Source organism: Andrographis paniculata, unplaced genomic scaffold (assembly GCF_009805555.1).
Source record: "Andrographis paniculata isolate CXL003 unplaced genomic scaffold, ASM980555v1 Contig56END, whole genome shotgun sequence".
Classification (NCBI taxonomy): domain Eukaryota; kingdom Viridiplantae; phylum Streptophyta; class Magnoliopsida; order Lamiales; family Acanthaceae; genus Andrographis; species Andrographis paniculata.
Window position 1 is genome coordinate 1,077,333 of NW_026137591.1, and position 15,406 is coordinate 1,092,738.

Here is a 15,406-nt window from a genome sequence, read left to right on the forward strand (position 1 = left end):
ATTATAAATATATATATATCAAATATGGTCTAAAACATTGTTGTGTTGAAACATGAGCAGAAATATAGCTGTGTTCAGAACACGGGTAGCAACACGGCCGTGTTCAAAAGTGCAGGGTAATCAATGCGGCCGTGTTGGCTGCGCCCAATCACCTTCTGGGTCATTCAACATGGCCGTGTTCAAGCCAACACAGCCGTGTTCAGTCCCAATAAACTATTTTTGAATTAAATTTGATAAATTTTTATTTTAATGAGATTAAAATTAATAAATTTTTTGAATAAAATCAAAATTAATAATTATAATATTTGATGGTACCAAAAAATAATTTTTGCTCAATAAAAAAAAATGTACTAATTATTCTTCGTTCCGACAACAAGTGGGCTTTTGTCTGCAAATTCTTTTGATAAGCATACACATGTCCAAACATATTCTTCCTCCTATAAATTTCCTCTTTCATTCTCTAGAACCTCCTCGTCCATTCCCTCTCCCTCACTCACTCACATTTTAGGCGTTTCTCGAATTCTTCCTTCCTCGGCAATCGGACATGGACCGGAGCTCCAGACAGTCATCGGAATACCTCCTCGAAAACTCCGACGACGACGTCGAACTGAACGATGATCGAAAATCCGACAATGGCAGCAGCACCAGTGAAGACAGCGCCGCCGAAGACGACGACGATCGTTTCTCGTCTCTGCAATGGCCTCAGAGTTTCAAGTAAGATTTCACCCTAATCCTGCTGTTGTCCGATCGATTTTTTAATAATTTTTCTCGATTTCGTCTGGCGATGTAATAAATCGCGAATCGTGTGAATTGTGCTTGTGATTGTGATTTTCAGTTGTACTGGATTTCTTGTTTTTTATTAATTTGTTGTGTTTGTGAGCAGAGAGACGACGGATTCTTACACGATTTCTGCGTCGCCGTATTTTGGGAACTTAGGACACCGTAGTACGAGCGCTGCGTATTCGTTTTCGGACAGTAATTATCTGCAATCGGATGTAAGAACGAGTTTTCTGTCGAAAGAGGAGAGTGTTGAGGAGAAAGACAAGCAGACAGACGCCGCCGCCTCCGCCGCGCACTTGTCGTGGTTGCAGAAGGCTTCGTTTTCATTACATGAGCAAATTGCTGGTGAACTTCCCGTCGGCTATGGATGTAGCCTTTCTCAGACAATATTCAACGGTAACAAAAAATTTACTCTGTAGTTAAACTCACTGCCATTTTTTAACTCACTGTGAATTTGTGGTAGGCGAATTTTGAGGTCACGTTTGTTTGGGCTCAAGCTTCATTATTAATTTTTCTTTTTTTTCTTAAACTCAAATATGGATTATCAAATTAAATATTTGTCATTCAGATTTATATATATATATTTTCCTAAGAAATATTGTTATTTTCCCTTTTAGATTTTTTTTTAATTTTTTCTTTATTACTCATCCGGTCGCTCAAATTTATTTTTACTTTTTTTTTTTAATTGGTATTCAACTTTATTTTTATTTTTTTAAGTAAAAAAATACTATTTTTTTTATTTTTTTATTCAAAATAGTAAAAATTTTATTTTTATTTTATTTTTATTTTAAATCCGTGTCTGGTCGAATAAGTATACAATTGACTGATGAAGAAAGTATAGTTTTTTTTTTCTTTATTTATTTTTTAAAATTTATGTCCGGTCAATTGAGATGACGGTTGTAGTATTAAAAATTTATTTATATTAAATCAAATTTTATTGCAAAATCGAGCAAAATGCAATCCCAACCCCAACCAACTTGGTGATGCTTGGATGTATTGATTATGATATTTACACAAAAATAAATAAACTATCTCTGTTTTGACAAAAAAAAATAAAAAAAATAAATAAATAAAAATGCTCCTATTAGGTTGATGTAATATAAACATAACGATATTTCTATAATATATTTTAAATTGTGAGCGTATTTATTATGTTAGGTAGGTAGTACAATAATTAAATTAGGAAATGATACTCTTATTCTGGAGACAGATAAATATAAAAAATGATATTCTTCTGACGGCATAGAGGGAATATTTAATTTAATAATTGTATTTTCGTAATATATACTTTCAAATTTTGTTTTAAGTTCTTTCTTATTATGCAATCTTGCAATTCTATGTAAAAATACACCATTTTTCTCAAACAAGATAAAAGATAATAATATTCAAACTTTAATCAAAAACCAAATTCCAATATGAATTTCTTTTGATAATATATATATATATATATATATTTGGATGTTATATGTTAAAGGTAAAATGTAAAATAATGAATGGTAAAAAAAAAATAACAAAAACATTGGTGCTAGAATTTAACTTGGCTAGAAGTTATGTTTGTTTGGTTTTCTATTTTGTTATTGTTTTAAAAAGTTTAAAAAGATATTATTTTCTATTTTTGTTTATTTCAAAACAAATGTATCATTTCTTTATTTAGTAATCGTACTACTAATCTAACATAATAAATATCTTAATAATTTACAATATATTACACAAATATCATTATTTTATATTATATCATACTAATATAAACATTTTTGTCTTTCTCACTACAAATCAATATAATATTAATATTAAAAATCTACATGCAAAAAACAAATGATGCTCTTGTTGTCAGACGGAGGTAGTACTTTTTTTATGATTGTGTTTTGGATTTTTATATTTTTAAGGTGAAATAATTGTTAGACGTGTTACTTTTTTTTATGATTGTGTTTTGGATTTTTATATTTTTAAGGTGAAATAATTGTTAGATGTGTTTTTGGATAGTTAAAAAACACTACTGTGAAATTATTGTGCTTAAACGATAGGTATAAACGTAATGGCCGGCGTCGGGCTACTTTCGACGCCGTATACGGTGACGGAAGCCGGTTGGATTAGCTTGCTAGTGTTGGTACTCTTCGCTGTGATCTGTTGCTACACGGCGACACTTATGCGATACTGTTTCGAGAGCCGTGACGGGATCATGACTTACCCGGACATCGGACAAGCGGCATTTGGAAGATTCGGGCGCCTCGCCGTTTCGGTAATTTTTTTTTTTTTCCGAGTGATAAAAATGTGATTGTTTTGCTTTTCGATCTTTGAAAGTTTGTGGAAATCGAATAATTCATCGGTTTTTGGTGTGCCTTGTTGCAGATAATTTTGTATGCAGAGCTATATGTAAGTGCAAAATGAGGTGACTGAGAGGATAAGACGTCGGTGTTAAAGTGTCCAGACTCTAGACGGGTTCGTTAATTTTTTTTTTGTCAATGCAGTCGTATTGCGTCGAGTTCATCATTTTGGAAGGCGACAATCTCACGAGGATATTCCCGGGAACGAGCGTCAAATTCGGTGGCGTTAAGCTCGACTCGATCCACTTGTTTGGCATTCTCACGGCTGTTATTGTCCTCCCGACCGTTTGGTTGAGGGATCTTCGACTTATATCGTATCTTTCAGGTACGTGGAAAAGGGGTATCGATTTTCTCGACATGTTTATACATCATCGTCGTCGATAATCTTGTTCTCGTGATTTGTTTCGCAGCCGGAGGCGTTCTTGCAACGATCATCATCGTTATTTGCTTACCTTTGCTTGGGATCGTCGACGGTATCGGATTTAATCAAACGGGTCCGCTCGTGAAATGGAACGGGATCCCGTTTGCGATCGGCGTATACGGGTTTTGCTACTCGGGGCACTCCGTATTCCCGAATATTTACCAATCGATGACCGATAAATCGAGGTTCACCGAAGCTCTCGTAATATGGTGGGCCTTTTCGCATCTATAAACTCGCGACTAATTCGATCCTAAATATATTTGCGTCTATAAACTCACGACGGTTAATTCGATCCTAAAATTTGTATTCGTCTTCTTGCGCAGCTTTGCATTGTGCGTTCTCATATACGGAGGCGTCGCTGTCGTGGGTTTTCTCATGTTCGGAGAGTCGACACTGTCGCAAATAACGCTAAATATGCCTCCCGACTCGATCATTTCGAAAGTTGCTTTATGGACGACGGTACTCATCTTCGACTCATTACTATTGATATATTTTCTTTGTCGTAATCCTTTCGATGTGGAAATACTTACGTATTCGCTTCGATTGTTCTATCAGGTTGTTAATCCGTTCACTAAATATCCTTTCTTTATGTCTACTCGACCACTCGATTTTGCGTCGACGGTGTGTTTGTTTGGGGATTTAGATCTTGAGTTTGAATTTGAATAGTAAAAATTTTAAATTGGAATAATAGCATGTGATATAAATAGTGGTTGATGTGATATTTCTAATGTAAAATTAATTTTTAATATAATATAAGAAATAAAAAATATATATTTGATTTGATGTTTTCGGGGAGGATGGATTTAGTGAATAGTAAAAATACTACAAAATCCGCCAAACAAACGCAAATTTTGTTCGATTGTTCTATTAGGTCATTAATCCATTCACTAAATATCCTTTCTTTATGTCTACTCGACCACTCGATTTTGCGCGTGTTTGTTTGGAGATTTGGATTTTGAGCTAAGATTTAAATAATAAAAATTTTGAATTTGAATAGTTTATGATTGTAATATAAACAGGGTTTGATGTATTGTTTTGAATGTAAAATTGATTTTTAATATAATATAAAAAAATAAAAAATATGTATTTGATTTGATATATATATTTTTTTTGGAATTTAGTGAATAGTAGAAAACAAACACAAATTTTCTTGGTTTCTATTTTTTCTTTGTTTTGCTATCCTTAATGCCGCGCAAATATGCGTTGTTGATGAATCCGTTGGCGAGAAGTATCGAGGAGTTGGTGCCGCGGAGGATTTCCGATGAATATTGGTTTTATATACTTCTCCGGACAACGCTCGTCGTCTCTACCGTTTGCATCGCCTTTCTTCTTCCTTTTTTCGGTACGCCTCGTAACATTTTTATAAGTAATATTTTTATCATTTTGATCATTTCACCGAAACATTATGAACTATTTTCTTTTGTCCCAACTAAAAGTACTATTTTTAATATTTGCATATATCTGTAAAAAAAATATCTATTCTTTATTATAATAAAAGTAATTTATTAAAAAGTAGTCCTTTCGTCCAACAATTATATATTCATTTAAGTTTTAATGAATATAATATTATATTAATTGATTGGGATATAAAATAGTTTTAATAAATATAATATTATATAAATTGATTTTGATATAAAATAAAGGTTTTTTTTTTATCGAAATATAAAATATGGGTATTTCGAAAAATATATGAATGAGTTAATAAAATGATTTTTTTTAATAAATTGAGTGTGTAAATAGCTATGATATTTATCTAAATAAATATAATATTGAAAGGTATAAATTAAAGAGATATAAAATGCTATAAATGAAAAGTACATATATATATATATTTTCTGTAGATAGACGAAAGGAAAACATATATTCCATCTGTCCTGCTCTCTAAGAATTTTATTTACTTTTTACGTTATTGTACTTAACATTAAAAATATCTTTATATTTGTATATTTTTTTGCACAAATATCATTGTAATAGTATTATAAGACATTAATATAAGTATTTTTGTCATTTTCCCTTAATTTGTATTACGTTTTCATATAATAATTAATATTAAAAAATCAACACGCAAAAAGTAAATGAGACCCTTAGAGCCGGATGGAGATAGTATATATTTGGTGGATGAAGATAATATTATCTTTCTTTGTACTTGCAAGAAGAAAAAAAATATAAAATTATTTTATACAATTATATTCATCAATAAAATATTATTATTTTTTTATTTAACACAATAGATTATATATATCTATAGTTAAAAGAGTAAGATACTTTGATATATTAACATAAATAAATGTAAGATTGAATGTACTTGTAATTTATAGTAGATTCATATTTACGAAAAATATATATACATATTTTTTGTGTTTGGATGATCGAAAATAATAAAATGAATATCTTTCGAGCGGACAGAGGGAGTATCACTTTATGATAAAAATTGGGCATTTTTGTCGGATTTTCTCGAATAAAAGTTCATCGAAGACGAGAGTTTAAACTTTGTTATTTTCGTTTTTTTCCCTTTTATAGGTCTTGTGATGGCGTTGATCGGTTCGCTTCTTAGCATCCTCGTGGTAAGACAAATTCGTATCCTTGTATCGACGTGTGTTCTAGCAACCTTAACCTGCAGAAAGCTAATTCTTGCATCATCGGGGCGTTGTCCTTTTTCAGGCAGTTATAATACCTTCGTTATGTTTCATGAAGATATTGGGGAAGAAAGCGACGAAAACACAGGTGAGGTGATGACGACAACTATATTTTTTGGCGATTGGATTTTCGCGTCAATATTATCTTCTGCAGGATTCGACCCAAATAAAAAAAAAAAATTATCGTTGTTATTATTATTATTATTATTTGAAATTTATTTTTGCGACAGATGATCGCGTGCACGAGCATTGTCGGGGTGGGGGTCGTGAGCGCAGCTCTCGGGACGTATTCGTCACTCGCCGAAATAGCGAATCAATACTAATGAAGTGTGTTCTTGTGCTTTGATTCTTGTTATTGTTTGATAGAAACAACTTTGGAGTGTTTGTTGTCGTATTTGATGGACTTATTGTCTCTGATTTATATATATGGCGACGTTTATAGTGCTGAACATTGACATCGTATAAAATTACGAATTGGTAATATATAAGATATAAATTGATAATGCAAAGCGTATATTTAGTATTCCCTCTCTTCTTAAATAAATTTTATTAATCTTTTATTTTGATCAGTCTCATAATAAAATATTTAGATTTTTAAATAGTAAAAAGTTGAATTTAAATAGTAGTTTAATGTGATATAAATAGAGATTGATATGATATTTTGAATGTAAAATAAATTTGTAATATAATATAAAAAAAGAAAAATAATTCTTTGATATAATATTTTTGGAGAGAAAAAAGAATATTAATAGTAAAAACTTGTAGTAAAACTCACAAAATTTAGTTTTAGTAACTGTACTATCTCTTTAATATTAAAAATATCTTTACAATTTATAATATTACCTTTATACTCAGTATTGGATAAATGGTCTGCATTGTTATAGATAAGAAAATTTAAGTAAAATATATTTAAGTAAATAATTAAAAAATAAATAAGTAGGAATAACTATTCTATAATAAAAATAATTATAAATTAAAATTAAAATAATTAAATAATTTTATTAAAATTAAAAAAATTTATAGATTATGAAATTTAAAAAATGTAATTAAAAATATAATTATATTTTAAAAGAAAATTAAATTATGTTGTAACATATGCAATAGAAAATGTAGACTTTTATGTGGGACGGAGAGTATCATAAAATCCTAATAAAGTTATTTTTATCATTTGCTCTTAATTTATACGATATAATAGTATTATACTGATATTAAAAATTTTACGTACAAAATGTAATCGAATACTTTTTAAAGGACGGAGTAGTATACAAATATAATATTTCATATGTCAAAAAACAAATACTCTCATTTAAAAAATAGGTATTTCTTTGGTTTTAACAAAAGTTTATATTACTCCCTCCGTCCAACAAAGTATTCATTTTTCCATTTTAGTTCGTCCCATAACAAAGTATATATTTCTTTTTTTTAGTAACTATACTATCTACCTAACATTACAAATACCCTTACAACTTACAATATATTACAAATGTCATTACCTTTATATCACAACATACTAATAAGGTTATTTTAGTCATTTCTATTTTATTTTTACTATATTCCAATATAATACTAATATTTCTAAAATTACGTGCAAAAAGCAAATGGATATTTAGTTCCGGGACGGAGGAAGTATTTCGTAAAAAGTATGGATAAAAATTTTTTTACCTCATGATTGTTTTAATTTAAGTGTTAAAGTAATAATATTTGTTTAATAATAATAATAATGGGAGTAATTGTAATGATATGATTATTAATAAAAATAAAAAATGAATATAAATTGTAAAACATGACTATTGAATTGAAATTGAAAAATATCTTTTATATGTTTTATTTTATTTTATGATCTTGTTTTATTTTATTTTTTAAAATCATTTCACGAAATAAGTTTGCATAATTTTCTGGGCACGATTTTAAATATATATTTTATCATTTTATAAAGACAAAACTATCTATATCTATGTGGTTTGAAAACTCAACTTGGTCTTTCATTTTGTAGTTTAAAAACTTAGTATTCCTCTGTGTTTTAAGAATAAATAAAAATAAAATTGTTCTAAAATTAATTTTTTTAATTCAATAATTTATTTTAAAAATTAGTTTATCAAACAATTAAATTAATTTTTTCTTTTTAATTGTGAAATAGCTAAAAATAATTTAATAAACTAAAAATGAAAAAGTTCGTGTTTTATCTTTTCACATTGGTCAACCTACTTTCTAAAGCTGTGTGCGACCTTTGTCAAATTACAAATATACCCTCCCTCAACCGTAGTGGTCCGTACTGCGTTCGAGGGTACAATTTGGAATTGAAAGAATTCTCGTTATATTAAAAATTATTTATTTATATATAATTAAAATTCATCAGTTTAAATATAAAAAATTTATCAATTTTGATCCTAATATAATCAAAATTCATCGTTTTTTGTCTCAATATAAAAATTTTATCAATTTTAGTTTCAATATAACCAAAACTATCATTTTTTGTCCCAATATAATAAAAAATTATCTTTTTTTGATCTCATCGTCGATAAATTGACCGAAAATGCTGACGTGGATTTGCAAGATTGTGCAATTTCTTCAAATATAAATATAAGGTTTGATTTTTTTCACTTCAGCATTTTCCGTAGGTGGAAAAAAAAAACAGATAAAGTTTAATTATATTGGGATAAAAAATGATAGTTTTTGTTATATTGAGACTAAAAATTGATAAAAATTTTATATTGAGAAAAAAAATATGAGTTTTAGTTATATTATGATAAAAAATGATGAATTTTAGTTATATTGAGATCAAAATTAATAAAATTTTTATATTAGGACCAATTGATCAATTTTGATTATACCAGCACTAAAAATATTTTTTTTTTCCATTTATTTATTTATTTCGCATTTGTATAAAGGGCTTTCTGCTTCGATCACAATCACGATCACAGATTCACTGCGGACGCCAAATTGATTTCTACAAAAATTTTGCTCAATCTCAGCGAGAATTGCGTGAGAAGCGTCGCCCAATTGGAAGTATTCGAGGTCAAATTTCGGGAAGCTTCTGGAAATGGTGAATCGCTATATCTTCGTCGATCAAAGGGCGGCGGGCGTGCTTTGATTCGTGGGTGCCGTATTACAGATTTGGGTACTGATAGTTCGTTTGTTTGCCGGTGAATTTTCGGGAATAAATGTCGGAATTGGTGGCTCGAACTGGCCGGCATCAGCAGCGCTACGAGGATGGATATCGCCTTATTGCTGGGTACCCTTTTTGCATTTTCTAAATTTGTTGCAGAGAAAACATTTTGCTTAAGATTGCATGAATTTTTGGTGCTGTGTTTGGTGTTTAATGCTTCGAAATTGATAATGTGGGAGAATTTGGAGTTGTTCTTGTGATATCCTTTGCAAATTGCAAATTACTTCGTTTTTTTCACCCCTAATTGGGGGTGAATGAATTTGTCGATTCAGTAAGGGCAAATTGATGTTTGGGGCCATTTTTGTTGTATGAATGCTTAGTGGCTACTTTGATTCTGGTTAATTGAGGAAAAATGAGGGAATTTTTGGATGGAATTTTCGAAAATGCATAGGGTTTGTTGGGAATGTTGCAGAAGATGTGTATTGTTCAGGTGGTTTTGGGAGGTCTTTTCGAAAATTTGTCAGCAATTGATTGAAGCTCGGAGAAGAGACCGAAGTCGACGACCCTACTTCTATTCTGTGCTGTTATGGGGGTGTTTTTTTTCGGTTCTAGTTTGTGAATTTTTTAATTCTTAATTCAACAAGTGTGAGATAAAACTCCCATATCTTCGTACCCGAAAGGAAGAACATAAATGTGAGAGAATTTACTCTTTGTAACTTGTCAGGTCTTTGCGGAAGAGTATAAAATATCTGTTAACTTTTGGCCTACTATTAGGATTATGGAGATGCAAATTCTTTCAGCTTAGGGTTGAAGATGTGTTTCCGAATGTAAATGTGATTAATGATTGCTAGAATTTGGATTCTACAATCATTTTCTCTGACTGTTTGTTAAGTTATTTCGATTGATCGAATATGCCCCTATGTTGTTGGAGTGGAAATGCTCTCCACAAACCTTTATGCATCGAAATGTTCTTTGAATTGATGTTCTAAAAGGAGTATGAGCTTACTTATTTTTTAGTTCTAACCTGTAGTTATTTCCCAGGTGTGTTCCCTTTAGATTTAGGAATGTGAACGACGATGGAAATGGGACGTCTAACAAGATAGTTGAAGTACTAATGATCAATTCTACCAGTGGACCTGGTCTTCTGTTTCCAAAGGTGATACATGTTGATACGTCGCAGACGATATGAGCAGAGCACTTTCTAGTAATCGTTCTTTAATAATGTTGTCTCTTTTTAATGTTTTTATTCGTTCCTCATAAGTTATTATAGGCACCTTGCATTGTTGCTTTGGCAAACTATCCTAATGAAGACTTAAAACTCAAATCGTACATTTGTTTGTGTTCCATAATGAACCATACATGAAGGGGTTAAATGAACAGACTAAAAATGATTACCTATCCTTGTGCTTTCGACATTTTGTTAATTGTTGGCATAAGAATATTGTTGATATAGTCATTCATGAATCATGTACACGTCCATTGGTTTTCAAGGTTGTGCAAATATTTGTATTTGGGGGGTGTAGCATTAAATTAATCAATATGGTTGAAAACCAATGAAATCTTTGAGATCAATCCTTGCATTATTATGTCTCCTTGATCTCTTTTTACTGGTTCTTTTAATTTTTTATTTTTTTTTCTATTTTTATAATTTAACCCTTTTCTTTTGTATTATGATCGATTTTCTTTTGTATGTCTGATTGTGGTCTATAATCTTTGGAGGAATTGAAACTCTGATTATACACTACATGCAATTCAACGTGATGCAAGTGCCTGCAATAAAAATGTTAAGATGATTGAATTTTTGTAGTATTCCTAATAACATTAAAATGTAAATTCGAAGAAACTGTTAAGAAAGACAATATATACCTAAACATGAGAGTATATGTACTATTGAGCACGATATTGACATCTGGTTCAAATAGCATACTGAATTAAGTGAGATAAAAATAACCATGATGATGTCAATTCTAGATTGGCGATTTGTTAAAATTAAGGTCACTTAGTATTCTCCACACACGCATATTTATGTATTATTATGTGCCTTTTCAGATTGGAAAATTGGTTTCAAGATCAGCTTCATTGCTCATACTCTTTTGCTTTTGCCCCTTTTTTAGGGTGGATGGGAGAATGATGAAACAGCTGAGGAGGCAGCAGAAAGGGAAGCCATCGAAGAGGCTGGAGTTCGAGGGGATTTAGTGGTAAGCACAAGGTTTACTTCCTTTTTATGCATTGTTGTGTTTGTTCTTACTTGAATATTAATGTTCTAGTACAGTCACCAAAGTTTTTGTTATGTCATCTGTGACGAGGCATCAATTTGTCTGGCTGCTATGACAAGATCTGCTAGACTGTTTAATAAACAATCTGTTTAATGAGCACCTAATAAGTAAATTGGTCAAGTGTGATGTGAACTGAGGTAACGGTTTGTCAGGCGCCATGTGTTTACATTCCTCCTTGAGTGTTTTTTGTTGGTTCGTCCATTACCTTTAGCTACATTTACTTAAGATCAAGTGTGACTTGCAGTGAACTTAGGCAATGGTTTGTTAGATGGCGTACGTTTACATTCCCCCTTAGTTTTTTTACGGTGTTTCATCCATTGTCTCTAGGTACATTTACATAGAGATGTAATATAGATTTGAGCTTTGGTATTTAAAAATTGAATTACTTCTTCATCCAAAATAAATACCTTTTTTCACGTCTGTACCTTATTATATCTACAGGGGAAGTAGTAAATAGATGCCGAAGTTGCACATCTCAATTTTTTTTATTTTTTTAAAATTTCTACTTCCAACTTGAAAAGATTCAAAAGTGCAGAACACAAGAGCTCCAATTTTATTTAAAATCTTTCTTGTGTTTTGATGCATCATCTTTACACCGGCCACAGTATGGCTTCTATATATTTGGAGCTGGCAAAAAAAATAAAAATTTATCTATTGAATTTCTACACTTCTCTTCATTATTTGATTGAATCAATCTGTAAAGCACAGCATTACAATTAATGTATAGAGAGTATATATATATATATATATGTCATGAATGTGAGTGTATATGTGTATATGTATATACTTATCTTAATTCTAGTTTAAATTGAGTTAAAGATTAGGTAATAATTAAATTTTCAACATGTGTATATATATCTGGAAGACAAACATCTTACTTGAAGTATTGTACATTTGATGCCATGTATTGCAAGGGCATAAAATAACGTAAAAGTAGACCAACACTGGGCTTATTTTCACATCCCGTGAATATCTCTTTTGAAAGATTTCATTACATTCGCCCTCTTTAGTCCATAAAGCTTTTGTTTTAATAGTATTTCATCTTAACTGAGGGGACAAACCATATCGGTGACTGAGTCTTAGTCTTAACCAAATGGTATTGAAGGCACCCTAATGCTGGCGAGCTGATTAAACATGGTGTACTTCTTGTAATTATCATGGTCGAATAATGGTAGTTGTGTAATTATGATGATATACATTTTGTAAAGCATTTTCGATGAAATATGATTAAATGCATTACAGGGTTGTTTGCTTTTGGCTTAAATAGTAGTATGATGAATCAGAAAAAATTATTTATTTTTACACCGGAATCAGATTATTTCATGACCAGTTTACATAGTAAAAAATTTGAAAAAATAAAAAAAGAAGATTCAAAGAGAATATAGTCAGTCTCTTGGATATTAGGGGTGTGTTTGTTTGGGATTTGGACTATGAAATTTTGAATTGAACAGTTGTATAATGTGATATAAATAGGTGTTGATGTAATATTTTGAATGTAAAATTGAATTTTAGTATAATATAAAAAATTAAAAGCAGGTGTTTGATCTGATGTTTTTTGGGAAATTTTTTTTTATAAATAGTAAAATTTGTGTAAAATCCTATAAAATAACACATTCTTAAATTAGATCCTCATTCTCTTTGGGAACTTGGAGGATCATCTAAATCATAATTTTTATTACTTTTTATTTTTAAAAAAGATCTATTTGGTGTTGCATTGCGCAAATCTCATTCCATCATAATTTTCCATTGTCCCGACAACTGTTTCAGCATTTTTTAGGATACTATCCTTTCAAGAGCAAAACACTGCAGGACGAGTGCAGTCCAGAAGGGCTGTGCCGAGCTGCCATGTACGCATTGCACGTGAAGGAGGAACTCGACTCCTGGCCTGAAAAAAGCCTCCGGGAAAGGAGTTGGCTGACCGTTCCCGAAGCCATCGATTGCTGTAGGCATCTGTGGATGCGAGAAGCTTTGGAGAAAGGATTCTCCAAGTGGTTCGCCGAAGGTATGATCACCACTTTGCCCCACAAGGATTTTAATAATTCTTCGTGAATGATCCCTACTTTTGAGATGATTAATTTATTGCGGCGCTATATATTTTGCCTTGGGTCGGATAACAGAGTCGATTTAAGACTGACTAAAGATCCGCATTGTCGATTTCTTTTTAGGCTTTTATGCAGCTTAAGAATGACTCCTTTTGTCGGTCTTTTTAGCCGTTGTGTACCTCCGGATGTCGAAGAAAAGTTTTGAGGTACTTGAAAAGTCATTGATAATTGTTCATCCTTTCTGGAATGATTGTTGTTAATCTTCATTTGGGTTTCGAGTTAGATTGTTTTTTTCTTCTTAGTTGGAAAAGCCTGCACAATTATTCTTTATGGTTTAAAAGTTATATTTCACTCTCTCTCGTGTTTTTATTATTATTTTTTTAAAAAAAAAAAAAAGTTGTGCAATAATTTTAAAAGAAAAGCCACACTTGACAAGCTTTGGGTAAGTGACTCAATTGAAAAGTGTTCTTCTGTTAGCATTACAAGGTACTACTTGAAGTATTTTTGCAATTTTTTCTTAATTTGTATTAAGTTGTCATATAATAATTAATATTCAAATCAACACGCAAAAGGTAAATGAAACTCTCAGAGTGGACGGAAGGTAAGCATATATATATTGTTGAATTTAATTAAGAATATTGGATAAAACTTTTTTGTGTAAGAAAGTCTGGAAGATTAACATGTTCCTTAGGGTGTGTTTGTTCGGTGTTTGAATTTTGAGTTGAGATTTGAATAGTAAAAATTTTGAATTTGAATAGTTATATGATGTGATATAAATAGGTGTTGATGTGATGTTTTGAATGTAAAATTGATTTTTAGTATAATATAAAAAATGAAAAATAAGTGTTTGATTTGATGTTTTTGGAGAAAAAAAAATTGGATGAATAATGCAAATCCAATCCAATCCCCCAAACAAACACACTAATAATATTCATATTACCATAAATAATTTATACTCCCTCTTTCCGCTTGAATGTATTTTTTGTAGTATATTAAAAAATAATATTCCTTCCGTCTCAATACAGTAATCTTATTTATCATTTTTGTTCGTTTCAAAACAATAGTCTTATTTTCATAAATATTCATATTACCGTAAAATTATCCGTAATGAAATATTTATAATTTATATATAATGATATATTTGTACTAGTGTGATTAGTTTTATTGCTGAGTAGGATCGACAAAAATTGTATTACTCAATAGATACAAATAAATCTAGTAATATATAAAAATAAATTAAAAAAATAATTAAATATAGGACAAAAGTTAATAACTAAAGTTGTGTTTGTTTTTAAAATAGTTTAAAAAATAAAATAATATTATATATGATAGTATATCACTTTATGTTATATAGTACTCTGTCGTCTAAAAAGAGTTGGTCTTTGTTTTTATATTTTTGTCCGTTATAAAATAATTATCTTGTTTTCTTATTTAGTAACCGGTTCCTATTTTATAACAAAATTATTATATTTTTGTATACTACCCTTAATTATTACTCTAACTTGCTTTTTAAAATCTTTAAAAAAACAAGGGGTATATATATATATATATAAAGGAAAAAAAATCTCTATACTATGTGCTATTTATTAAAATAGCATATTTATATAATCTGTGGGATCAATAAGTTGACATTTTTCCTTATTTTTACGAAACAAAAGAAAACAATGCTTTTAAGTGAAACAAATAAAAAAAGCAGTATTTCATGTTGTCGACTCTCAACACAATATCGACCTATATATATTGTATATAATATTTTTAAGAAAATATATATTTAATACGATGCTTATTTAAAATTATAAATAATAGTAAAACATCCAAAAA

General features: G+C 30.1%; 2 protein-coding genes across 4 annotated transcripts; both read left to right on the forward strand.

Annotated features, from left to right (window-relative positions):
* The first annotated feature begins 445 nt into the window (after positions 1-445).
* LOC127256794 (amino acid transporter AVT1A) lies at positions 446-6,610 on the forward strand. Of its 2 annotated transcripts, none has more exons than XM_051282994.1 (12): positions 446-714; positions 884-1,176; positions 2,805-3,019; positions 3,130-3,153; positions 3,249-3,429; positions 3,515-3,734; positions 3,849-3,984; positions 4,081-4,098; positions 4,720-4,867; positions 6,046-6,089; positions 6,187-6,254; positions 6,392-6,610. In XM_051282994.1, the coding sequence occupies exons 1-12, from the start codon at positions 545-547 to the stop codon at positions 6,393-6,395; spliced, it is 1,521 nt and encodes a 506-aa protein (XP_051138951.1). In that variant the 5' UTR covers positions 446-544; the 3' UTR covers positions 6,396-6,610. The 2 variants fall into 2 exon arrangements, with proteins under 2 accessions (XP_051138951.1, XP_051138950.1); XM_051282993.1 differs by having other exon boundaries at positions 447-714; positions 6,187-6,249.
* Positions 6,611-9,074: 2,464 nt separating this feature from the next.
* On the forward strand, positions 9,075-13,939 carry LOC127256540 (nudix hydrolase 16, mitochondrial). 2 transcript variants are annotated; one of them, XM_051282592.1, is made up of 5 exons: positions 9,075-9,393; positions 10,309-10,423; positions 11,382-11,465; positions 13,311-13,545; positions 13,709-13,939. In XM_051282592.1, exons 1-5 carry the CDS (start codon positions 9,323-9,325, stop codon positions 13,723-13,725), a joined length of 522 nt encoding a protein of 173 aa, XP_051138549.1. In that variant the 5' UTR covers positions 9,075-9,322; the 3' UTR covers positions 13,726-13,939. The 2 variants fall into 2 exon arrangements, with proteins under 2 accessions (XP_051138549.1, XP_051138548.1); XM_051282591.1 differs by having other exon boundaries at positions 13,311-13,939.
* The last annotated feature ends 1,467 nt before the right edge of the window (positions 13,940-15,406 follow it).

Coding starts and splice junctions, on each gene's coding strand:
- LOC127256540 (XM_051282591.1), top strand. CDS start 9,323: ATGTCGGAATTGGTGGCTCGAACTGGCCGGCATCAGCAGCGCTACGAG. Junction 9,394..10,308: donor GGATATCGCCTTATTGCTGG/GTACCCTTTTTG, acceptor GTTATTTCCCAG/GTGTGTTCCCTTTAGATTTA. Junction 10,424..11,381: donor CTGGTCTTCTGTTTCCAAAG/GTGATACATGTT, acceptor CCCCTTTTTTAG/GGTGGATGGGAGAATGATGA.
- LOC127256794 (XM_051282993.1), top strand. CDS start 545: ATGGACCGGAGCTCCAGACAGTCATCGGAATACCTCCTCGAAAACTCC. Junction 3,735..3,848: donor ACCGAAGCTCTCGTAATATG/GTGGGCCTTTTC, acceptor CTTCTTGCGCAG/CTTTGCATTGTGCGTTCTCA. Junction 4,868..6,045: donor CTTTCTTCTTCCTTTTTTCG/GTACGCCTCGTA, acceptor TCCCTTTTATAG/GTCTTGTGATGGCGTTGATC.